The sequence below is a fragment of the Ruditapes philippinarum genome, unplaced genomic scaffold, assembly GCF_026571515.1.
Source record: "Ruditapes philippinarum isolate M1 unplaced genomic scaffold, ASM2657151v2 ctg474_1_1_1_1, whole genome shotgun sequence".
Classification (NCBI taxonomy): domain Eukaryota; kingdom Metazoa; phylum Mollusca; class Bivalvia; order Venerida; family Veneridae; genus Ruditapes; species Ruditapes philippinarum.
In genome coordinates this window covers 42,502-69,130 of record NW_026860999.1, presented here as the reverse complement: position 1 = coordinate 69,130, position 26,629 = coordinate 42,502, and the positions used below count along the sequence as shown (strand labels likewise).

The window sequence follows — 26,629 nt, the reverse complement described above, 5'->3', positions numbered from 1 at the left end:
TTTATACTTGTTTCTTTTAGAATCTAAAATAGTGAAATTTCATAAGAAATAAACCTATCCCCACTTAGTTTGTACAATGCAATTGAATCGGATTTGTATTTGCTTGTTCTATGTTAAAGACAAGATGGCTGCAGCTAACGGAGTACAGGCTCCTTACTGTATTTAATGCAGCACATACATGTACAATATGCAAATGATAAGTATACAATAAAAAGCAAATGGGCTGTGCAATACGTTCTTGCAACATTAGATTAAGCGCTTCCCAGTCCTTGCTATATACTACATATAAAAGTACAGGCTAGCCAAGTTTTATTCTTTAGGGCTACAAAGATTTAACCAACAAATGATGCTCAGATCTGAATTATACTGCTTCATTAAAATTGTTCAAAATCCTGGTATGTGATGCAAAAAAAAAAAACCGAACTTGATGTAAGAATGGCCAGATATTGTGACAGACAACTTGTGAGATTGTTCATTGAATCTCTGGGTACTGCTAACATCTATCTCTGTTACAGGCAGAAATGGTGCACATCCAATGTGTTAGTAAATGGTGGGAGAGAAAACATGAAAATGAACATTATCAGGACAGTGAGAGACTAACACATAGTAGCCCATTTACTAATAAAGAATAGGTGCAAGGATTTTACATGGTTTTTTTTAACATAAGAAAGACTGCAACTCTGCAACAGACACTCATTTTCCACTGGTTGGATTTTTTTCAGACAAAACTGGTGGCAGCATGGCTGACTGGCTAATGTGTCAGACTAGTAATCTAAGGAGTGTTTATCATATAGGTTTAAACCCTATCAAGAAAATTCTTGTTCCTTAGTATTTGTATGTTCCAGGAACAGAATAATGTGGGTATATAGCTTACTGCTTCATTCACAATCAAACTGAAATAAGTACTGTATCAGTAAAACTAAAGTTGTAACTGCATATATAAATACAAAGTCAGAGATTTTAGAATTTATTTGACATAAGGCATTAAATATTTAACAATATCTAAAAAAAGAAATAGACAAAGATGCCTCTAAAATGAGAAAAATACTACTACTGTGTACTATGTTTAAACATTTCATTTTCTCCCAATTTATCTGCAAGTAAAAAAACATTAAAAAAAAATCAACTTGATGATATACCGGTAGTAGTTTTTAAAATATTTATTAAGTTCCAAATAATAAAATACAATTCTGGACAAATTTTTTATGAAGCTGATTTATAAAAACAACAATGATAAAAAAAAGAAAAATGTGTCAAGAAGAACAATACTTAATCAAAATATCTGACAATAATACCAAAGTAGAACCAGTTGTTGGTATACATTATATAGTCTGCAGAAATGTTCTTGCTGACAAAATGTGTGAAGGTCTATAAATCGTCTAAAATAAAATGCATCAGATGCCAGCATCATATAGTCATAAATATCATCCTAATATATATGTAGTATTTATGGAATAGAAAAAATGAGCATGCCACCAGAATTTTACTCAATGGTAACATTATCTTAAAACTCTGCAATATTGTTTCAATTTCTTTTCTTAAAATTTTAAATCAACACATGAATAAAACAAGCACAATCACTATTAACAAGATATGTTTGTAAAACATGTATGCCCCCTATCAGCAGCCAATTAGTCATGTGATAAGGTTATTATGCATGACGTCTGACCCAGTGATCAAACAATTAATAAGGGTTATAAAGTAACTACTGGTCATGACCTTGACCTTTGACCCCTTGACCCAAAACTCAATAGGGGTCATCTGCTGGTCACGACCAATCATCATACAAAGTTTGAAGTTCCTAGGCCTAGGCGTTTTTAGTAAATTGATCAGAAACCGTTTTTACCTACAAGGTCAATGTGACCTTGACCTTTGACCCCTTGACCCCAAAATCAATAGGGGTCATCTGCTGGTCATGACCAATCACCATGCCAAGTTTGAAGTTCTTAGGCCTAAGGGTTCTCTTATTATTGATCGGAAACCGTTTTAAACATACAAGGTCAATGTGACCTTGACCTTTGACCCCAAAATCAATAGGGGTCATCTTGCTGGTCATGACCAATCACCATGCCAAGTTTGAAGTTTCTAGGCCGAAGCGTTCTTTAGTTATTGATCAGAAACCGTTTTTACTTACAAGGTCATTGTGACCTTGACCTTTGACCCTTGATCCCAAAATGAATAGGAGTAATCTGCTGGTCATGACAAATCACCATACCAAGTTTGAAGTTCCTAGGCCTAAGCGTTCTTGAGTTATTGATCAGAAACCGTTTTTACTTAAAAGGTCAATGTGACCTTGACCTTTGACCCCAAAATCAATAGGGGTCATCTGCTGGTCATGACCAATCACCATGCCAAGTTTGAAGTTTCTAGGCCGAAGCGTTCTTTAGTTATTGATCAGAAACCGTTTTTACTTACAAGGTCATTGTGACCTTGACCTTTGACCCCTTGATCCCAAAATCAATAGGAGTAATCTGCTGGTCATGACAAATCACCATACCAAGTTTGAAGTTCCTAGGCCTAAGCGTTCTTGAATTATTGATCAGAAACCGTTTTTACTTAAAAGGTCAATGTGACCTTGACCTTTGACCCCTTCACCTAAAACTCAATAGGGGTCATCTGCTGGTCATGACCAATCATCACACAAAGTTTGAAGTTCCTAGGCCTAAGCGTTTTTAGTTAATTGATCGGAAACCGTTTTTACCTACAAGGTCAATGTGACCTTGACCTTTGACCCCTTGACCCCAAAATCAATAGGTAATCTGCTGGTCATGACCAATCACCATACCAAGTTTGAAGTTCCTAGGCATAAGGGTTCTTAAGTTATTGATCCAAAAGCATTTTTACCTACAAGGTCAATGTGACCTTGACCTTTGACCCCTAGACCCCAAAATCAATAGGGGTTATCTACTGATCATGACCAATCACCATCTCAAGTTTGAAGTCCCTAGGCCTAAGGGTTCTTTCATTATTGATCGGAAACCGTTTATACCTACAAGGTCAATGTGACCTTGACCTTTGACCCCTTAACGCCAAAATCAATAGGGGTCATCTGATTGATCATAACCAATCACCATACCAAGTTTGAAGTTCCTAGGCCTAAGGGTTCTTTTGTTATTGATCAGAAACCGTTTTTAATTAAAAGGTCAATGTGACCTTGACCTTTGACCCCTTGACCCCAAAATCTATACGGGTCATCTACTGATCATGACCAATCACCATACCAAGTTTGAAGTTCCTAGGCCTTAAGGTTCTTTAGTTATTGATCGGAAACCGTTTTTACCTACAAGGTCAAAGTGACCTTGACCTTTGACCCCTTGACCCCAAAATCAATAGGGGTCATCTACTGATCATGACCAATCACCATACCAAATTTAATGTTCCTAAGCCTTAAGGTTCTTTAGGTATTGATCAGAAACCATTTTTAATTAAAAGGTCAATGTGACCTTGACCTTTGACCCCTTGACCCCAAAATCTATACGGGTCATCTACTGATCATGACCAATCACCATACCAAGTTTGAAGTTCCTAGGCCTTAAGGTTCTTTAGTTATTGATCGGAAACCGTTTTTACCTACAAGGTCAAATGTGACCTTGACCTTTGACCCCTTGACCCCAAAATCAATAGGGGTCATCTACTGATCATGACCAATCACCATACCAAGTTTAATGTTCCTAAGCCTTAAGGTTCTTTAGGTATTGATCGGAAACCGTTTTTACCTACAAGGTCAATGTGACCTTGACCTTTGACCCCTTGACCCCAAAATCAATAGGGGTCATCTACTGATCATGACCAATCACCATACCAAGGTTGAAGTTCCTAGGCCTTAAGGTTCTTTAGTTATTGATCGGAAACCGTTTTTGCTTTTAAGGTCAATGTGACCTTGACCTTTGACCCCTTGACCCCAAAATCAAAAGGGGTCATCTACTGGTCATGACTAATCACCATACCAAGTTTGAAGTTCCTAGGCCTTAAGGTTCTTTAGTTATTGATCGGAAACTGTTTTTGCTTTCAAAGTCAATGTGACCTTGACCTTTGACCCTTGACTCCAAAATCAATAGGGGTCATCTACTGGTCATGACCAATCATCATACCAAGTTTGAAGTTCCTAGGCCTTAAGGTTCTTTAGTTATTGATCGGAAACCGTTTTTGCTTTCAAGGTCAATGTGACCTTGACCTTTGACCCCTTGACCCCAAAATCAATAGGGGTCATCTACTGGTCATGACCAATCACCATACCAAGTTTGAAGTTCCTAGGCCTTAAGGTTCTTTAGTTATTGATCGGAAACCGTTTTTGCTTTCAAGGTCAATGTGACCTTGACCTTTGACCCCTTGACCCCAAAATCAATAGGGGTCATCTACTGGTCATGACCAATCACCATACCAAGTTTGAAGTTCCTAGGCCTAAGGGTTCTTTAGTTATCACTCGGAAACCATTTGGTCTACGGACCGACGGACCGACGGACCGACAGACCGACGGACCGACAAGTGCAAAGCAATATACCCCCTTTTTTTCAAAATGGGGGCATAATTACATGTATATTTTTTTTTCTGAAATGCATTAAACTGGTCAATGCCGACGTAAATCAGAAGAAAAAAACAACTTTTTTTTACAAAATGCAATTTGAGCTATAACAATACTTTAGTGGGGTTTTTTTTATAATTTATTTGTAAAAATATTTTTGAACACATTTTAAAGCTGCTTTAGAAATTAATAAATTATACATGTGCTATTTTCAAAGAAAAAAATCTGTTATATTAGGAGTGTGTAATTTAGGCAATGATATAACGGCAGTGAAGATAGAGGTTGACATGTAAAAAATGTTTTAACTTATTTTACTTGAAAGTCATACCCCTAAAGAGCAAACAAATCATAACTTAAAGTTTCATAATGTTAAAATTCTATGAACATGGGTTTTACATCACTCAATATTAAAGAAATATGACGACTTTCAACGTCTCTTGTTGGAAAACTACCAGTGCGCCTCCTAGCAGACACTAACCACTTGTAGGCCTGCAGGACAGTAATGAAAGACATCTATATCCAAGCAAGTATCAATACGTGTTTCAACATAGACTGAATGAATCAATCACAGGATTATACACTAGTAAGGTCTGATTGATAATTGTCATGTTTTCATGAAAACTTGATACAGTGATGTCTGAAAAACACTGAAGAGATGGGCCTATACTTAGAAAATTTTATAACAATACTAGAATGTATCAATAATGGGTCTTAAACATTTTCATGAAGTGTTTTTGTCAGATGAAAATACTACATATTGTGTGATAAAGTAATAAACACACATTTTTATAAACAAATGAAAACAACAACAACAACAAGCATACTTGATAGACAAACATATAAAAAAAAATGACAACATATTGCAACAAATATGAACTTGGAATATTAGTTCCATTATTTCAGCAGAGAAAGTAATGGCTTACAGTTATAAATCACAAATAAATAATGTCATGAAAACTTCATGGATTTTTAATCCCTATGTCAATATAAATATTTTGCACCATATTAAACAGTTTGAGATAATTGGTATATATTTGGGACTTTATTTTTCTTCCCTTTTATTTTGTGGTCACATTAATGCACAAAATTCATCTTCCTACCAAAAAAAGTCAATTCTGTCTTTTTCTTAACAGTATAATTATGTTCCCATTAAAATTCACTTATCCAGGAATTTTATTCACACCTGTATCTGTCTATCATGAACAATTTCTAAATGTTGGAATATATACAAAATTATTGCATCACATTTTTCACTTTTACAGCATTACGGCTGCCTTTTATGTATTATCACCACCATTTGTTAAAATACTCGGTTTTTGCTGGATTACTTCTGGTCCTATCTCTATCACAGGTGAGTTTGGGAAACCATAATTCACAATGTTAGGATCATTTTTTATTGAAGGGGACGTATTCCCCGAGGATACATTGTCTGAGTGTGACAGTGGTGAATTAGTGTCTGACATATATGTGCTATTTTTAGAAAAAGGAGACGGAGGAGAGTTGTCTCCCTTATAACTTTTTGAAACACTAGGGGCAACATCTTCACTATGGTAACTACCATCACTTTCAGTTCCAGGACAAATGTCTTTCAAGAGTGTTTCCTGTTCTTCATCGGGTTTCGACTCGGCCTCGTACCCGCTGTCTCCGTTATATTCACTGATGTGATGGAGTGGTGGTGGGGGTGACGGAGATTCTGACTCATTATCTGCATCATTGTCTTCATCATCTTCATGCTGAAATTATCATAAACACCCACTATAGCAAAGCATTTATGTTTAAAATTACAATCATAAACAAGAGCATCATAATGGCTGGCCAACATATGCCCCAATGCAATTTGTTCGAGAAATCAAAAATAATCTTTGACCAAAGAAAAAGAACTAAACTAAACTTGTCTAAAACATGTTTTTTATCCTTATGATATTTTATGCTCCCAAAAGTTTTTTGTATATCTTTTAAGATAACATTTAAACAGGTTTATTCGGTAATGCTATATGCCTATAATGTCTTAGCTCTTGTGTACTGAAGTTTTCCAATGGATTTAAATGTGTTTTCCTATACATTGTACATAGCAGTAAACTTTTTAACTTGGGGCACTGAAGGGGTCAGTTTTTTCCTGACATTTATGATTTACTTAATTCAAGAAGAAAAAACCTGAAATATGTTTCCTATATATGTCTATACAGTCCTTAAGTCTGTAGTCTAAGTTTAGAGAGGGTCCATCCACCTGTTAAGGCACAAAAAGTAGCTTTCACTATAAAGAATGGACCCAAGAATGTCCCAAGTCAAGCCCTTTAAGGGTTTTTTGAAGCACAAAGTGGTGATAATATACTTCCAGAGTATTAGCCAAAAATGAAAGTAGGTCACAGAACAGCAGTTAATGAGAATGTAAATGTACAGTAACAATAATGCTCCGGTGGGGGGGGGGGGGATAATTTAATTCAACCAAGCTGAAATGCATAAAAACTGTGGTAAAAAAAAAAACAATTTAAAAAATATATCTTACACATGTTATTGGTGATTTTTCCAATGTGATCGGGTGGGTGGGTCCATTTCCAAGATTTTCAAAATCTTCTATGTCATCTAGATCAAAGATAAAGTTATAATATATGAAATGATATACAGTACATGTTTATGTACTTCATACTCAGAACCATTGAGTTATTCTTATTTTAAAAATGCAAGATGTTTCTTTACAATTACAATTTATGGTAGAAATTGCAAAATGATAAGACAAATATTGTCATTACAGAAACAATATTTCTTAGCAATGGTATCTCTAATGATATTTCGGTGTAAATATTCTGTCAGTAAATCTATAATTAGAAATCGCTAAGAAGAAATATCAGAACAAGTCTCTTTCATTTCCAAACATTACAGTAGATTTGATATAGATTTGTATGAAGAATATTTATCTTTAGATGCCATCTAAAACAGTACATGGGCAACTCAATCTACAAAAGTGTAAATTCAAGCTTTGAAGCCGAGAGTTAAGAGGTTCTCTGTTTCAGTAATACTGTGAAGTAGTAACAACTGATTCTTAACTGTGCATAGATGTAAGCATCACTAATACACAAGATTTTGGTAAAAGTATATTTTGGAAGACATAGATGTAATTTAAGTAGAAGTAACATAGAATCAGACTTCCAACAATGATATCAGGTACAGGTAATTAGCTCATGTTTTATACCTTTAGAGACTTTGTTTCTCTCCATCAATTCTAACACCTCTGATATAGATGATGCTGGTCGATTTTTCTTCCTGTTATAAAATCTCTGATCTGGATATGTCAGTCCTTCATCTTCTGATTGTGGCTGTAAAAGATTGTTAATATTTGTTTCAAACTTGTATACTTGCTCTTGTATCACATGTAAAAAAACATTTTCCTCTATATGAAAATAAACTGGCATTTCCCAAAATCTTGACTTTTTAGTTTTTACAATACAAGAGTTCCAAAAGTTTATTTCAAAATACATTCGGGCAATATGCCTATGCTTACACAGTACACAAATAAGCATATAATATAGTCAAATGGTCAATGTCAAATCTTTTATAAATCATGTATCATTATAAAGTTACACAGTATTTTTTAGCAATAAGAAAATGTTTCACTTAATGACAAAAGAAATCAACATGTCTTGAATTATAATGATATTACTGGTGAATAAATACTTATAGGACAGATACCCCTATCAATAAGGGTTGTGATTCTTTTATTTAAATTCTTTAGTTACATTTTTCTGTTGTTTTTTTTTTTAAACAATTTGATAATGGCATGCATATGACATTGTTCATTATACATGTATCTCTTAAAATTTCTATTGAAATCTTCTAGGAATCATGTTTGTACTTCATTTCATTTGTGTTTCAAATGTTTAAAACACTGTCCCTGGATTATTATTTTTTTCAATTTCTTTATATAGTCATTTTCTTTTATAGTCATTTAATGAAAGTCTTACCACACTTGTGTAGGTATAAGAAGAGTCACTGGGTGGAGGTTTAAAAGTTGACATACCATCAGTTTTAACTGGTTTACCTACAAAATAATCAGTATCATTAGTATAATTCATAATGAAAGTAGATTGCACAGTTAAATTAACTGTCCATGGCTGTGAACTGGACTTTGTGCTTGTAATATCTAATGTCTTGCACTTTGTAATCAAGTTAATTAAAACAACACTTCAATGCATTTTCCTCAATCACTTACATGGTCAATATGAATATATTGATGACCTGCACAAACATATACAGTACAAGCAAACTGACCAACAAATGGTCATCTGAATAAATGTACAATAATAATCTATCACTCAATTCAAACCATGTCTTGCTCATGCAAATGAAGACTGAAACAGAGAAAATATTGCCATGTTTTGATTTAGGAAAAAGATATCAATTTTGAGTGCATTGTTGTAGAATAATGCATGGATTGAGGTGCATAGGAATATGATCATGATGACTGATAGGTATAGGGCAAAAATTGTAAAGCGTGTATGAATCAGCCTAATAAAATAAGCCCAATACAATGCTATATATATATTTATATTTACCAGTTTATTTGACAATAACAAGAGTATTTGCACTTACTACCAAGTGTGGCAGACACCATACTGAATTCATCTAGTCTAGCCAGATAGTTCTGGTTCTGGTGATTCTCTATTACATGATCATCTTTCTCCTCAAAATGTTCCTTCATCTCTATCTCTTCTTTCTTCTTCTGTTCTAACTCTTTCTTTTTCTCCCGATTTCTCATCCTCACCAGGATAATGGCAATCAGTATAGCCACAATAAGTAGAAATGCAATAACTGACAGGGCTATAGCTGCAACGAACAAAAGTAGACTTGAAAGGCAATTGTTTACACATCATTTTATTCATTGTTTGCTTGTATGTCTGGTTTAATGGTGATTTTAACTCATTTTTTTTTCTCGTCATAATGGTGATTGGTCTATCTAACCAGCTTTCCTGGATAACTAACCAGTAATTTCCAATTTCTCTGCAAATGACCATCTAATCCAACATGATTTCTTATTCAGCAATGAGAGACAAATGAACATTAGACTCAGACATATTGCACACCAACCAAGGATCAAACCAAGGCCTCCCTGACAACAATATTCATGAACATATAAGAATACATTAAAATACAAGTATGGTAAAGCTTAATGTTAGGCCTATTAAAGAAGGATTTCACTGCAATAAATGTACCTTTTAAGAGTAAATAAAATAAAAAATTTAAAGTGCATTATACTATTATGCAACCTTGTTGCTGAATAATTCGTAGACTTGTAACATTTTAAGCATTGTTCTTTAATATGCAATGAAAGACTTAGTGATTCTTAAATTTAATTCTCTGAAAGTGATGATTTTCATGAACAACTATAGTCTGCACCAAGTACAAAACATCTGACTTACCAATGATTTCATCTTGATACTTCTTTTCTCTGGATTCAAAAACGATTTCTTTCTCCATGGCCTTTGATGTGCTAGGTGTTGTCTGTTTGGTAACTAATGGGGTTGTTTTGTTCTGAGGTAGTGTAGGAGCCGGGCCAATAAACTGAGTCTCTGCTGGAGCCGGGTCCCAGGGTGGCATTGTTAGCTGAAATTTGTAATGTTTGTGTAATGAAATTAAAGTGGCTTTAGCTGCTAGAGCCGGGTCCCAGGGTGGCATTGTTAGCTGAAATTTGTAATGTTTGTGTAATGAAATTAAAGTGTCAGATAACGTGTGATTTTTATTTTAAAATTGTGACTCAATATCACTTTGAAACAAAAAATGTATTAGAAATGTAAGATTTAAGCATAAATAATACATTATAAAGGAATTTTCATACTGTCATTTTGTAGGTACCTTTTTTAAATAAACTGATTTTAAGAATTTTCAGACATGTCAAATACAGCCTGTATTTGACAGCAAGGACATACAGACTGGCTGGCTTAGTTCTTTGAGCAAAGGCCTGTTAATTTAACCATTATATGCTCAAGAAGGAAACATTTGCTGACATCACAAACCTTTTTACTGTCTATGATTGGTTTGGTTGGTACTTGTGTAGTTGTTGTAGTGGAAGCCATTTGGTCCCTGGTGCTACATCCAACAACTTCAGGGCCAAATACTGTAGCTATTCCTGTAGAGTTCTTGTTGTCACGGAGATCTTTCAATGGTCGCAGAGAAAAGGGGAGATCACTGACTGGGTAAAAAGTCACTTCTGTAATAAAAGTTAATAATGATTAATAATATTTCAAAGTCATACAACAATACAAAATACTTTTATATAAATTACAAGTAAAATCTAAATAGCAGTACAGTATTTCAAGGGTCCCAGGTACAAGTCTTGGTGAATCTGCTCATTTTTCTTAGCCCGTGACATCTGGCTCCAAACTGGGAACTGTGACAGTATAATTCTGTGTCCAACTTCACATTGTTCTCTGTGCCCATTACAAATTAAAGGACAAATTTCAATATAGTTGGGAAGACAGTCAGAGAATTTCAATATAATGGGGAAGAATGTCACAGTATTGAACTGTTCACCAATTAGGGGCAATAGTGTGTAAGCGGTCAAATAGCTCAGCTTGTAAATTATCAGACTGCACATATTTTCTCACCCTGTGACATTATAACCTGAAATTTCGCTCAGAAAGTTCTTATAACATAGGTACATATTTGTGCAATTTTTTCTGACATGCAATCAAAGAAGGTCTGATAAAAATTATGATGTTTGACATGGGTTAATGAAGATAGTCACTGATGTCCTTACCTGACATACAACCAGAGAAGTTCCGGTAATTCCTGTAGTCATTGGTGTCCTTTATTTCATTAAACTGAACATCAAGAATCCCTCCTATCATGATTGTGTCCAGTTCATCAAGTGCATTATCAGGGACAGTAACTCTTCCTATACTCTCCTCATCAACCTATAAATAACAACTTTGAAAATTAAAAATGTTCTTTCCAAAACAAATATAATTACTGCAGTTATAAATAAAATGTGATAATTTGGTACAAAAAATTCTGGTAACTCTGTATAACAAATTTACAATTCCATCAAATAATATAAAACTAAAACAAAATTATTATGCTACATATCAATAATTTTATTACTACTACTTACAAAGGTAGTTTTAGATATCAGATATTTTTGTATTTTGGACTTGATATTTTTCAGGCAAAATGTAAACATTTGATATAATGTAATGTAGTATAATGTAAACAAAGTAAAGAAGCTGAAATAATCACAATATCAATCCCCTCCATTTTACTTCTACCACTAGCACAAAAACATGTTACCAATAAATGTACAGAATGCACAATAAAATTAATAAAATACTTAGATAAAATACAATGTAATTTAATGGGAAAAAATCATAAAAAAAATGGAGACAACGGACAGATAATGACCCTAAAAGCTCTCCATGCATCACAAGTGTTCAGATGAGCTAAAAAGTCCATGCTCCCTTAATGTCCTTCTCCCTTTTTACTTACAGAAAAGTCAATGAATTTAGACGACAGTCAGTGAAGACAACATTATAATTTAAAGCATATTTCAATAGATAAAGCAGGGATTGTCTGAGGAACACATCTGATTTTGTCCAGCAAAAACATTCTTTTAAATTTCTTGCAATCCATTATCAATTGAAACTATAAACACGGAAAAGTAGATGTTGCCAAGAAGTGGGAAAATGTGGATTTTACCAAGCTGATCCCCAAGTACCAACAAACTTTTACCATTTATAGCTTTCACAGTGCAAAACAATTAACAATTATCAGTCAAACTTTTGCATTTATTTTCAAAAGATTGAACTGTAAAAGTTTGTTCGAACTCTAGCTGGGAAAACCAAAAATACTTTTCATTCCGGAGTAAGTCTATTGTAGAATACACTGACAGCAAGGAAGTTTCCTTGTTGTGACTAATACTGAGTTAAGTTCAAGCAAAAGTAAATTATCGTTGTTAAACATAATTTAAATTATCATTATTTTTTTCATATTATAAGCATTAAATGTTACAGTTTGCTGAATTAAATACATAACATGGACATGCAGACTGACTTAGAACTTATATAGTTTTTAAAATGCCAGTAAACACATATAAACAAAACCTGGGACTTAAAATGACGTATCGTCCCAGGCAAAACTAAGACACAGAAGAAGATTTTCTTCAACTTTCTAAGCAGCCATTAACAAAACACATGCAAAAACATAATTATCAGTTTTTTATGATATAAGCAGCCACTTTTAAGATACATACAAACATGCAAAACACATACAGAATAAAGAAAAACATGCAAGTAAAATAGAAATAACAGATTTGATAGAATTATAAGCATTATAAAACAACAGAAGAATTAAAATACAATATTGTTGTCATAGTGAATTATGTCATGTTGTAAACACATGAAGAAAGTATAATAATCTAGCAAATCGTTGAGGAGCGTTAGCGAGTAGCGACAGTGACAAATGAAAGCTTTGGCGATGATTACTTACGCTAACAGTATTGTTTCTATATTTAGGATGGCTCTCTTCTCTAACCTATTAATGGGGTAGCGCAATATAAAAATGATTAGTTCAAGCAAAGTATTGTTTACTTATGACAATAAAGAAATATTTTTTTCTATACATATAATGTGATTGCTTTTGAAGCTTCTATAGCCCCAAATATGTGAAAGCTAAGCTTTTTTATCCTTTTTTATTCTGTGTAAAATAATGTGTAAAAAGTGATACTGACTTATATTGAAGGCAGCTGCTTTCCTAAGTGCCTAACAGTAACATGAAGTGACTTTTTTTTTCTAAAGTAAATTTTAAACATTGTTGTTATTCCAACAGTAAAATGTATTCACCAGAGACTGGTGTTTTAGTATCATGCAAAGCAGATTAGCAAATTTTTATCAAAGATAATTTGGACATCTTAGACTAATTTTTAAGTGAAGCCATAACTTTAATTTAATGATAAATGCATTGGTTTTTCATGCCAAAGGTAAATTTTCAATGCAAAATTATGACGGTAACAGTTAATAATCACAAATTCTCCATAAACAATACAGATAACGCAGTAAAGCGGTATTATCACAATATAAGATTGAGACTCAGATAAATTTCGTCAACAAATTTCTTCATTAAGTTTACTGTTACTGTATAAAACTGTTTAATTCTATTATAATTGCTTAAACATTATGAAAATGAAAAAGTCAGGTGACAATTATGTTTTAACTTGTAATCCATGAACTTGATGTATAAACATCTGTGCATCACAAAACCCTTGCTTATGTGTTTTGGTGTTTTAAAAAAAACCTGACCATTAGTGTCATAGTGCAGATGTAAGCTTTTTCTAGTATTGATTGATTCCTATTTTTATTTCTTTCTAAACCTTAGTCCCTAGAAGTTATAATAATACAGATCTATGTCACAAGTACATAGTTGAGACAGCTATCACAATCTGTAAAGTCTTACTACACTGTACTCAAGGCTGGTTAGTTATAATAACCCGATTTTGAAAATGTTACATGTTAAAACCTTAATTGGCAGTTTTACATTTAAAGCTTGACATTGGTCCATTACACAATTCATGAAGCCAGGTGAATGGCGTTGCCCAAGTTGAGGTGAAATTTGGAAATTAAATAAGCCAGGCAGACATGTGCAGACATACTGTCACTGTAAGCAAGTTCCATATTGTCAGCATAGCCAAGACAACAATTTAAATTATCATATTCATTAAGCCAACGATATACATTTATGTACATATATTTTGTACATATATTTTGTACATATATTTTTCTCATTACGGCTACCTTCAAGTAACAAAAACTGTCTGACAAATATTTGTTTTATTTATTGATGGGTATGCTGGGGCTTTGAGATGATAAAATATGATCAATGTTCTTTTATTGTTTTAATGTTAGAAGAAACAAATCAATGACATGCTTCTGTCAAGTATTATAACTCTGAATAAAATATAAAACTAAAACAAGAACATGTCATTCCATCCATGCACTACAAACATTTTACTGTATAGACAAAAACAGTCTGTTTTAACAATTTTAACATACATGCACATGCCTTGTGTAGTCTCTTTAGAAAGATTTTACTATGTAACTATTATTTGTGACAAATTTGTGACAATTCCTTTTATCAAAGATGTTGAGAAATGCACTTGAAAAATGCACAAAACTTTGATGCTAAAATAACTGGTTAAATCTTGCTTTTAAACAATATCTCAGAATGCAATTAAAGACAAAATAAAAATGTTTGAAAACACATACAGGTGTCAATAATCAAAAGGAATTGTCAAAATCATTTAATAATTCAAAAAAAACTATTTATGTTTAAATGGAGTGTTCACTTTTAAATTTAAGTATCAGGTTAACCAAGAAAATGCTTTATGTAACAATGAATCTGATTGGTGGAGGACAATCTACAGGAACCAAAATTAACCAATCAATACTATCATCCTTAACCTTAGTAAACAATAAATATAACCTTGACCAAATTAATATTCTGAAGAAAAAATGTTACTTACAGTAAGTATCATCTCGCTCTTATTACGTTTAAACAACAGTTGATGTGGTCTGCCATTAGCAAACTTCCCAGGTTTACCTACACCATCTAGGTAATAACAAAATTAATTGATTTATATATTTTCTTACAATCATGTACATTTAAGCAGTTTTCATATTATTGTTTTCTTCATTAGCATTCAATTTTTAACATATATTCTTACTGGGAGGGGAGTGTATAATCCACTCGATCTTCATTTTGAAGATCACCAAATTTGTACGGTAGACAAAAGAAATTACAAAACTAATTAACAGATTGCTATTATTCTATAGCATGGACTTAAATACCACTTATAACATACAAACTTGTTACACATAACTTTACAGGAAACCATCCAAGAAATGTCACACATGACAAGGAGTTAATTGTAATCCCGCAGATATTTTCACAAAAAAAAACTTACAACTTATCTTATGATTTTGACTTTAAGATAATTGTAAGTGAAATCTTATGTCATTTTCCCAAAACCAATCGCAAAGATGATTAATTGTAAAATTTCTCTTATGATAAAAAAAATTTCTTAAGATTTTTGGTGAAAATATCTGCAGGTCCCCAAAAACTGTTTTCAAATATTGCTAAGTTTGACTTGTACATTTTGCTAAGTATGACTTGTACATTTTGCTAAGTATGACTTGTACATTTTGCTAAGTATGACTTTTGGATTTTTCTTGGAGTTTGCTATTTTTGATGGAGAAATCAAAGAATTTCTCTTTACATAATGATAATTTATATATACCGTAAAATTCCTATTAAATGCCCCCGGGGGCTAAACATTTTCCAAAAGGGGGGCTATTATTACAACACGTTTTTCCTCAATCCAAAAATCATTGAAAATACATTTAGTGTAACATGGGTTGGTAATAACATTAAAATGTGTTAAGATTTTAAAGTTCATCATGTGATACATTTTTGTGTTTACTATGAAAAAAAATGGATTCTGAAGGATTTGAATAAGATTACAGATTTATTAAAGAGTTCACCACTCATGAGCAGATTTTTTTCCATATCGAAAAGCCTGGGGGCTTTTATTAGGGGAGGGGCGTTTATTAGGAATTTTACGGTAAATATAAATGCATAAATTAATGTAGCAAAACCAATTACATGTTTATCTTCACATAAAAAGAATACTTACGTATAGAGTATCCATGATTAGTGCTGAGATAAACCCCGTTTTTAGGGTCCAGATACACAACAATGAAGTCATGAGTCAAGTACCTAAAAAAACAGTATCTCTTATCAATCTAAATACTGTAAAACTAATTTATTCTTAAAGTATATTTAAAATTTACTAAAAATATTAGATATCTTTAACTAATAAATTAACTAATGTTTTCAATATACATGTATGATATTATTAATGGTATGATAATTATTCTTTTAATTCAAGAGACCATTTTTTTCAGCAATATTTAACTTTTCAAACTTTACACTTAATCTCCATATACTCACAATTTTACAGTATGCATTACAGAAAATACTATTACACGTAATCGACAATTAATTTTGTTTAAAGTAAAGATTTGACCAAAAAAAATAATAAAAACAAAATAATGCTGAAAAGTTGTCTAGTTCAGAGATATCCACCAAAGCTTTCTAAACTTTCCAATGTTAACATTCAATTCGCTATCACCAGGGGGAGCTTGGGGTTATATAGGATAAAATGGGAAATATCAGTCACATTTTTAATTATTTTGTATTTTTATCTTGAAATATTTAAATCATAAATAACAGTTTAAGAATAAAATCGAATATGTCACAGTTTTAAAATATTTTTAGATTAATAGATTTATCAAATATGTAAAACATAATTTCAGATATTCATCATTTACTTAAAACTCCAGGTGTTGCTGACACATCGGACACATCATTAGTTCATGAGTTCAGAATGAATTGCAAAATGTAGGTGTTGTTAACGTGATGTTAGTTAAAGGTGTTCCAAATTTACTGCAAATTGCTGGTGCCCAAAAGTCTTCACAACTTACAACTTACAGGTGTTTTTGCTAATTTCAGGTGTTCACAACCTATTGCTTTTTTCAGGTACTAATATTATACATTCAAAACTTTGTTGTGTTCACTTTAGAACAAACATTTTTGTCAAAAAAAATTCTACATAGTCATAACTGTTCAAAAGATTTATGAAATAGAAATTCTACTTATTTGATCAAAAATTCACCATTAAAAAGACAATATATTTACTGCACAAAAATTATTATATAAAAGTAAACTTCCTGTCATCATTTTGGTTTAGTGACATCATATCTGACTTCATATGATGTGATGTGTAAGCAGTCCTTTTTAATGCTGTATATATCATGTAATATTGCACTTGATTGATCTATTTGTTTGATAGGGGAGTAGCGTGAAGCGTGGTGGTGTTGGTGATGGTGGTAGTTTTCACTCCAGCAGTAAGCCACATTGAATTTACCGGAGTTCAATTCAGCAACCATATGGTTCCTTGGCAGGCTGTCAAGCAGTTTACCAGTACTACAGTTGCCTTCACTCTTGCAAACAAGAGGGCCATGATGGCCCCTGAGATCGCTCACCTGTATATAGGCCCCCCCACAACCCCAACCCCCCCCCCCCCCAACGTTGCAGGGCCAATAAGCTCTAGCTCATTGGGCTTTTTAAAAGAAGATTTTTTTTAAGTTTTTACTATACACATATAGTTAAAAACAATGACACCCCTTGGGCCAGGCCATTTTTGACCCCAGGGCTTTTATTTGAACAAACTTTGTAGACACTTACTAGAAGATGTTTCATGCTTAATATCTAAACTCTAGCTATTTGGGTTTTTTCAAAGAAGATTTTAAGTTTTTGCTATACACATATAAAGAAAATCAATGACCCTTGGGGCGGGGCCAATTTTGACCCCAGGGCTTTTAATTGAACAAACTTGGTAGACACCTATAAGAACATGTTTGATGCTCAATATCTTAGCCATAGCTCTTTGAGTTCTTTAAAAAAAGATTTTTTAAGTTTTTGCTATACATATATAAGGAAAATCAATGACCCCTGGGGCGGGGCCAATTTTGACCCCAGGGCTTTTATTTGAACAAAATTGGTAGACACCCATTAGAACATGTTTGATGCTAAATATCTTAGCCATAGCTCTTTGAGTTCTTTAAAAGAAGATTTTTTAAGTTTTTACTATATGCATATAGGGAAAATCAATGACGCCCGGGGCAGGGCCAATTTTGACCCCAGGGCTTTTATTTGAACAAACTTGGTAGACACTTATTAGAACATGTTTCATGCTAAATATCTTAGCTCTAACTCTTTGGTTCTTTAAAAGAAGATTTTCTAAGTTTTTTACTATATGCATATAGGGAAAATCAATGACCCCCCGGGGCGGGGCAATTTTGACCCCAGGGCTTTTATTTGAACAAACTTGGTAGACACCCATTAGAACATGTTTCATGCTAAATATCTTAGCTCTAGCTCTTTGGGTTCTTTAAAAGAAGATTTTTTAAGTTTTTACTATATGCATATAGGGAAAATCAATGACCCCCCGGGGCGGGGCCAATTTTGACCCCAGGGCTTTTATTTGAACAAACTTGGTAGACACTCACTAGAAGATGTTTCATGCCAAATATCTAAGCTCTAGCTCTTATGGTTTTTTAAAAGAAGATATTTAAAGTTTTTTCTTTCGGTTGCCATGGCAACCAGAGTTCTGCATGGAATTAAATTCTTTGAACAATTTTTAAAGGTGACCACCAAAGGAACATTCCTGTGAAGTTTGGATGAAATTGGCTTAGTGGTTTATGAGGAGATGTCATTTAAAGTAAAAGTTTACGGACGACGGACGGACGGACGGACGACGGACGGACGGACGCCGGACGAAAAGCGATCACAAAAGCTCACCCTGTCACTTTGTGACAGGTGAGCTAAAAACTACATTCCAGAGCAAAGGTACGGTGTAAATAACCGTAAAAAAGATTTCATGATCAATTACAACGAAAGTGACCTGTACCATCCAGAAATCAAACCCGGGTTGCCCGATTCGCAGTCCATTGCTCTACCTATTGAGCGAACCAGACAGCACATAGTGTGAAGCGTGTTTTAATGGAAGCTTAAGCATGACATTGTTTGCAGTCATCCAAATAGGAAAGCCTATGAGTATACCTTCAGCAATTCAATAAAATAGGATGGACACAGTTTTGTCTGAAAAACGTTTCATCCCGAAATAGTATGATATAAACAATCTAAATATCTAATTTTTAGTATCATGATAACCCTGAATAGGTTCTGTAGATACTGATGATGGGATCTGGCAGGAATTCCATGGCTCGAACCTTTGGACTTAATTAAACTGCCAGCGAGACTTAAAGTTGTGAATCCAAAATTTGGTTTCTGTTAGTCATCACAATGAGAAAACCACGTGGAGGAGAAAAAAAAGCTTTTGAGTGAACATGAATTTTTTTTTTGATAGAAAGACAGGTGCATTATCAGTGACAATAGTTAACTTTTAATTTTTGATATCAATTAATTACTGGAAGATTTTAGTATCATCAGGGTAGATTTATTTCCCATTTTATCATACATATGGAGAGTATTATTAAACAAACTGGCAATTTACTTTTAATTTAAAAGATATTTCAAACAAGATCTGAATTAACTATTCCTCAGTTACTATAACAACTTCCTACACTTATTTGTTTAAAATGAGACTTAAATACTACTTTACTAATGTGACTGGCTTATACTTTTCATGCTTGAGCAAAATTTTAAAAATGTATATTTACATATAAAAAACAACTTTAAACATTTTCAAGTAAACTTTAAGCAAATACCAAAATATCATTTTAAGGCAGCCTTTTTTGTAAAGCGACAAATATTTTGTTAAACAGTTACATGCTATTATCATGTTCAAGTAAGAATTAATAGCTTTATTGACAATCGGCAAAGATGCAGGCGTAAAAAAAAAGTAGTTCCGCAGAAAAAGAGGACAACAGAGGAGTTCAGATCAAGTTGTTTATAATCTTACCGATTTCGACTTTAAAATAACAAGAGCGATCAGTAATCACATGTGTCGCCTCATGAAGGCAAATTTCATGTTGGGACAAATTTTGTGACAGACAGACAGACAGACGGACAGTGCACAACTAGACTTGGTACTGATCATTCCTGTAAAGTTTGGATAAAATTGCACCAGTAGTTTATGAGTAGTAGTCCGGACAAGCTTTTGCGTATCTGGCAACACACAGAAAAAAAACACATTTTTAGCAAAGGGCCATTACTCGGCCAAAAATCATTCAACCGGAAAACCCGTGCAATATGCGCAAGGACTTGAGCTACAGATCAATCCTGTAAAGTTTCATTGAAATTGCATGAGTGGTATAAGAGAAGTAGTCCGGACAAACTTTAAAATTAAAAATTATTAAAGGGCCATAACTCTGACAAAAATCATTGAACCGGAAAATGCTGACAATATGCACAACTAGACTTGGTACTGATCATTCCTGTAAAGTTTGGATGGAATTGCACCAGTAGTTTATGAGAAGTAGTCCGGACAAGCTTTTGTGTATCTGGCAACACACAGAAAAAGAAACCTTTTTATCAAAGGGCCATAACTCGGCCAAAAATCATTCAACCGGAAAACCCGTGCAATATGCGCAAGGACTTGAGCTACAGATCAATCCTGTAAAGTTTCATTGAAATTGCATTAGTGGTATAAGAGAAGTAGTCCGGACAAACTTTAAAATTAAAATTATTAAAGGGCCATAACTCTGACAAAAATCATTGAACCGGAAAATGCTGACAATATGCACAACTAGACTTGGTACTGATCATTCCTGTAAAAATTTGGATGAAATTGCACCAGTAGTTTATGAGGAGTAGTCCGGACAAGTTTTGTGACGGACGCACGGACAGACAGACAGACAGACAGACAGACAGACAGACGGACAGACAGACGACGGAGAAGTGATCCCTATATGTCGCCACTACTCCGTAGAGGCGACACAAAAATCAATATTATACGCAAATTAGTACAGGATAAAGATGTATAGCAATAAAATATATATCTAAAACATAAATAAACTGTACAGCAGCACACCATAATAGTAATTAATAATTATATGGCAAATATTATGTTTTCTTGAAAATGGCTATATTTTTATTTTTATGGAAAAGCAATTTATAGTACTACAACAATTCCATTTCTGGCATAATAAAGTATTTAAAGTAATAAACTTTACCAACTATATATGCAGTAAAACAAATCTTCATCAAAGTCTACTAAATCAAATTAATGCTTTGAAAATTTTAGGTGAAAATTTTTGGTGTTCAGGTATTTAATTTCAAAATGATGTATTTCCACCTATACTATGAAGTGGACAGATTTGATTTTCCATAACTTTGAAGTCTTAAACAAACATTTTAACAAACCAATCATCCAAAATAGCTTTTTTGATTATTTTCCATTATGAGGTCAAAGTTCAAAATTTTCAGGGGCAGATAAATACAGATGTGCTGATGTACCTTCCAAATGAATGCAGGGAAAAGGGATTGTTTCAATAAAATAAAAGTTACGCATATCTGCACACTATATAGTATGTAAAAGATAACTCATGTAATTATAACTAAAATTGTTAAACTAAAACAACTTAAATCATAATATAACAAGCATTTGATAGTATTGCGGGCAATACAGTAGTCCCCTACCGGTCCCTCAAAAAGTTCTTTAATTGTCATACACTCCTGTGTATTGCCATTTATAATGAATTTGAGGATGAAGTCTGTATTTGAAAATATCGACCACAAAACATAATTAAATAAGTTTGTCTATATCACAGTAATGTGTTAAGTTTCCATGCTTAGTAAGGAAATTATGTTTATACAACCTTGTCATATTATTACGATGTGGGATTTTAAAGTAAATCCTATAAGGAATGAAGAAGTTGGAGTGAAAATACCTAAGTTTCTCGAAAAAAATCTAAGTTCAAGGGGGACATAATTCTGGAAATAGTCTTGCTAGAGTATTTAACCTTCTCAAAAATGTCAAGTGATAATAAGAAACATATATATGAAGTTTGAAGTAGATACATTAGGAAATAAAGAAGTTATTTAAAAAAGACAACATTTTTTCCCCTAAAAAATCTAAGTTCAAGGGAGGTAATACTGATATTTTTTGTGCTAGAGTTATAAACCTTGTCACATATGATGTGGTTGATGACCAGAAACTTATATTTAAAGTTTGAAGTAAACACCTTAAGAAATAGAGAACATATAGTGAAAAAGCTGAAAAATTTAAATCAGAAATCTTGAAATTCAGGCTATTTGTTGCCATAGCAACCAGAATTTTCAACATAGGAAGAAAATAAAAAGATGTGCATAATCTCCAGACTGCCATCTACCCATATTTCAAGTTTCATAAAAATATTTTCAGTACTTTTTGAGTTATCACTGGATCCAGTTTATGTGTTAAATTTGCCATATTTTCAGACTATTTGTTGCCATAGCAACCAGAATTTTCAACATAGGAAGAAAAAAAAAAGACGTGCATAATCTCCATACTGCCATCTATCCATATATCAAGTTTCATAAAAATATTTTCAGTACTTTTTGCGTTATCGCGGGATCCAGTTTTGTGGACGGACGGACTGACAGACGGACAGACAGACGGACAGACGGACGGAGGGTAAACCTAAAGTCCCCTCCGGTTAAACCGGTAGGGGACTAAAAATTCTATGTAGACATTAGCACTTTTTTGTTGTTTAAAAAATGAACAACTTAGAATAAGATGAATTATCTCCTATGATCATTCACTTTCCCTTTGCTGGAAGAGCTGCAGTAAAACTTTCCTGGAAAATCTATAGTTTAAAGTCCCTAATAAAAACCTATGGCCTGCTGACAGCAATTTAAAATACCAATTGTCACCTTAGTGCAGTAACCAGTTAACTCTAACTAAATAATATAAAGAGTTAACCAGTTACTGCACTATACCCTAGATGACGCAATGTGATTAGTGCAGACCAAGATCACCTGCTAGCATAACTGTGGATACATTAAAATTTCCCTTAAAATGCTGTCCAGATTGAATGATGGACAAATCCATTAACAATTTTTAGCCTGGTAAGGGATAATATTGAAGATCCCCATTTCTTGCCAGTTTATAAATAGCCCATAATACAATGTATGGTAGTGGTTTTGATTGTTTACCCTCTGAATCACAGGAGTTAACCACTTTGAATTTACCAGAGCATAATTCAGCCATTGCACGATTCATGGACAGACTGTCAAGCAATAAACCAGTACTAGATGCCTTCACATTCGTAGCTTCTGTACATGCCAAAGCAGAGATACAGTATGAATGACCTTAGAAAGAACTGCATGATCAATTACAATGAAATGGTTGCCAGATTCATAGTTCAAAGCTATACCTACATGTATAGTGAGCTAACCGTATGGCTAAAGACAATATGCACTGTATATTGATTAAAATTTATTATTTTTCATTATTTATATACCATAGTTTTTATGGTGTGCTAATATCTTCAAAGAATTTTTTATGTTATATTATTCTTCATTGTGGAAAGGTTGGGGTCTAAGACTAAGGTCTAATTTCAAACATTGTATAAATCATAATAATTAACAACCACTATAATCAAATAAAATGAACTCAACATTAATATTGAAAGAACAAAATATATACATGTAAGTGAATTTAAATATTGCAAAAAAAAAGAACTTAATACAGCCACAGATTATTATAGTAAATTAAAAATTACCTTTCACTAAAAATAAAAACGAGGAGCATTTTTTCGGTAGTTCCTTCAGGGACCTGAAATATAAGCTCTAATCTCTCGGTCCTGGTCTCTATGGCTGCCTTGGGAGGATCATACTTGTACTGCAGGATTGAATCACCTTGGAAATAACCGGATGCCTCTATAATGTATACAAAATACAAAATCTGTTTTATTAAATAGAGGATATTGAATGAGTGTAAGTTCAATACTGAATCTATTAAACAAGTTGAATAAAATTATATTATGCCAGCCTTTGGCAAGTTTAGTAAATTCAGAAATGAACCTACACAAATGTAATATTCTATTTACCACTTACTCAAAATAAAGACTGTTTAAAGTTAAAAAGACTCATTTTTGTTTTTCATTGCTGCGCCTATAAAGTGTAATGCTAACATGTAGCCCATCTTTACACTATGTTGGTATAACACAAATGACGTCACATCAAAATATATGCACAACTGTGCAATACCATATTTATGGAGTTGCAAAAGCTGCATGGGTATGTGATAAGTATAAATAAACCATTTTAAACAATTTCATTACATGTATTATAAACAAGGTAAAGGAATGTCACATGTAATTAACATTCAATAATTTTAATCTTGTATTTACTTTCTTGACCTTTGAATGTACTAGATGGTAATGACTTGCTAATAGTCTGGTCACATTGAAATCTGAGACTATGATACCATAATAACAAACAATAATACTTATGTTAGATCAAAACTGTAAGCAGGACAATTCCACTATACACATTCAGCAAGGTAAGGGTTTAGGGTTTCCTTTTTTTTTTACAGAAATTTTCATACTAAGCTTTCTTTACGAATATTCTTTAAATTAAAAGTTTCTGACCAAAAAGTTTACTTTTACTTATTATATTTACCTGTACACTTACTTAAATTTGATACAAAACATTAAGACATTATTTTCTAGACATATGTCATTTCTACCTGTATTACAAGTTGGTCCAGCATATTCACTGAAAGTACAGTCACATTCAAACTGTTTATTCTGCCAACGTTCTTCACAAATACCGCCATGATGGCATGGTGCTGTTTCACAACCATCTTCACATAATGGTGATACAGCTGTAATCAAAACAACATTCTTTGTTAAAACTTTTAATCAAACAAACCACTAAAACAAATCTTATTAAAAATTGTATCTAATTCAATGTTATATCTTGTGCCATTGAAAATTGTAATGATTTATTATTTCATTTATCTTGCAAAAAAAAAAACATTACTATAATCTTTGAAAGCACGAGGGTCCATAATACCATATAGCCACACTTCTACCTAACTACTTCAAACCCCACAACTGGTCCAATACCTCTGGCTTCAAGATGAATATCTTTAAACTCAGCCAGGCCCTATAAACTAGCCCAATATCTCTACCTACTTCAATATGTTTATCCTATACCTTTATTTCTTTATCGATTAATATTTATTTTCATCAATTTCTTCTGTAACATACCATTCTACTCTATTCTTCTCTTTTTGCAATTTAATAGATTAATAAATGTATATTTACTTATGTTTTTGAGAGCAGCCTCTTGCAGTTCAAACATAGTTTCTCCAATCTTGAGACCCCGTATACAGCCATTGATTGTAGGATATGTGGACATATCTCCTGGCACCCCACCCACATATACATGTATACCTTCAGGTGGTTGTTCAGCTGGTCTATCTGGCTTTACCATCTCTTCTTCTAAATATAGAATCTTAGTGTATATAAACTGATAGACATGTATCTATCAATAAATGTAAGTATTTCAATGTCTCAGTAACATGAAGAAGACATGAAATCTGTTTCTCATCATCACAAGTTAATTTTTTCTGTTAGTTTTTATTCCTCATTAGGTATGCTCAGTATAGAGAGAATAAAGTAAACAAACATCAGTTGTGCAAGCTTCAATTCAGGAAGCGGCAAATAACCTGGTCAGGGGCAAGTCATTGTTTCCCTGAGCAAGAAACTTCAGACTCTTTGCTTAGTACTGGTTGATTCCAGGAACATATTTTAGAGTGATTCAATAAGCTTATAGCTTTCAACACAATCAAAGTATAATCTAAACCCGTTACTTAAAGTTAATGTGTTTGACACAGTTTTCTCTATGGCTTATTAAAATGAATTATGCTTAGTAAGTTGTAGAAAAACAAAGTATTGTTAAGAAATACTTGCTGGGTAAACTACCTCTTATTGTACAATACTGAAATACTGGCATAAACTGTCAATAAGCCAAAATGAAAAGAAAAAACAATAATGATAAATCAAAATGAACGAACCACTGAATGGATTCTGTTGGTATGTTTGAAGGCTGAGTTTCTTGTAGGAGTTACGAGATGGTTCATTATCCTCATCAACAATCACCTTGATGTAACCATCAGCATTATCAATAACTATCTGATTCCATTCACCATCATCTAAATTCTCTGAAAACATATTACAATATTTATCATCATAAAGTTACAAACAAAAGTTTTTTGCTGGTGAAAAATACTTTCAAATTGACCTTTAAAAGATCATATTCCAGGTATCAGTAAATCCAGTCTTTCAAGTCTACCTTAGACAGGAGATGGGTGTCACAATACAAAATATCCTACATAATGAATGAAGGACAAAGAGGAAATAAGGAATTGAGAAAGCTTAGAAATATTTCTATTAAATGAAATTACTGTATATCAGGTTTTTTCGAAAGTATCTAATTTTCACTATATTTGTGTGCAATATTATCTTGAAAAATAAATTTGCTAAATTTTTCCTCAATTTAATACAGGTATTTCGTGGGTTTCTGGAACTTTATTTTCTGCTTGTTGAA

The 26,629-nt window shown here is 32.9% G+C and overlaps 1 protein-coding gene across 5 annotated transcripts in view; it reads right to left on the bottom strand.

Annotated features, from left to right (window-relative positions):
* Window positions 1-5,131: 5,131 nt before the first annotated feature.
* The window catches only part of LOC132714179 (axotactin-like), a 59,109-nt gene continuing 37,611 nt past the window's right edge, over window positions 5,132-26,629 (bottom strand). For 2 of the 5 annotated variants that reach the window (XM_060696961.1, XM_060696960.1), the window contains exons 21-36: window positions 26,097-26,243; window positions 25,345-25,521; window positions 24,762-24,899; window positions 23,794-23,950; window positions 20,049-20,057; window positions 16,197-16,279; window positions 15,027-15,112; window positions 12,998-13,042; window positions 11,274-11,430; window positions 10,531-10,724; window positions 9,937-10,198; window positions 9,110-9,343; window positions 8,482-8,558; window positions 7,713-7,836; window positions 7,029-7,105; window positions 5,132-6,255 (exon numbers count right to left, since the gene is read on the bottom strand). In XM_060696961.1, the coding sequence (XP_060552944.1) occupies window positions 5,800-6,255; window positions 7,029-7,105; window positions 7,713-7,836; window positions 8,482-8,558; window positions 9,110-9,343; window positions 9,937-10,198; window positions 10,531-10,724; window positions 11,274-11,430; window positions 12,998-13,042; window positions 15,027-15,112; window positions 16,197-16,279; window positions 20,049-20,057; window positions 23,794-23,950; window positions 24,762-24,899; window positions 25,345-25,521; window positions 26,097-26,243 (2,423 nt within the window). In that variant the 3' untranslated portion in view covers window positions 5,132-5,799. The remainder of the gene's footprint in view (window positions 6,256-7,028; window positions 7,106-7,712; window positions 7,837-8,481; window positions 8,559-9,109; window positions 9,344-9,936; window positions 10,199-10,530; window positions 10,725-11,273; window positions 11,431-12,997; window positions 13,043-15,026; window positions 15,113-16,196; window positions 16,280-20,048; window positions 20,058-23,793; window positions 23,951-24,761; window positions 24,900-25,344; window positions 25,522-26,096; window positions 26,244-26,629) is intronic. The other 3 variants (XM_060696964.1, XM_060696963.1, XM_060696962.1) reach the window with 3 other exon arrangements.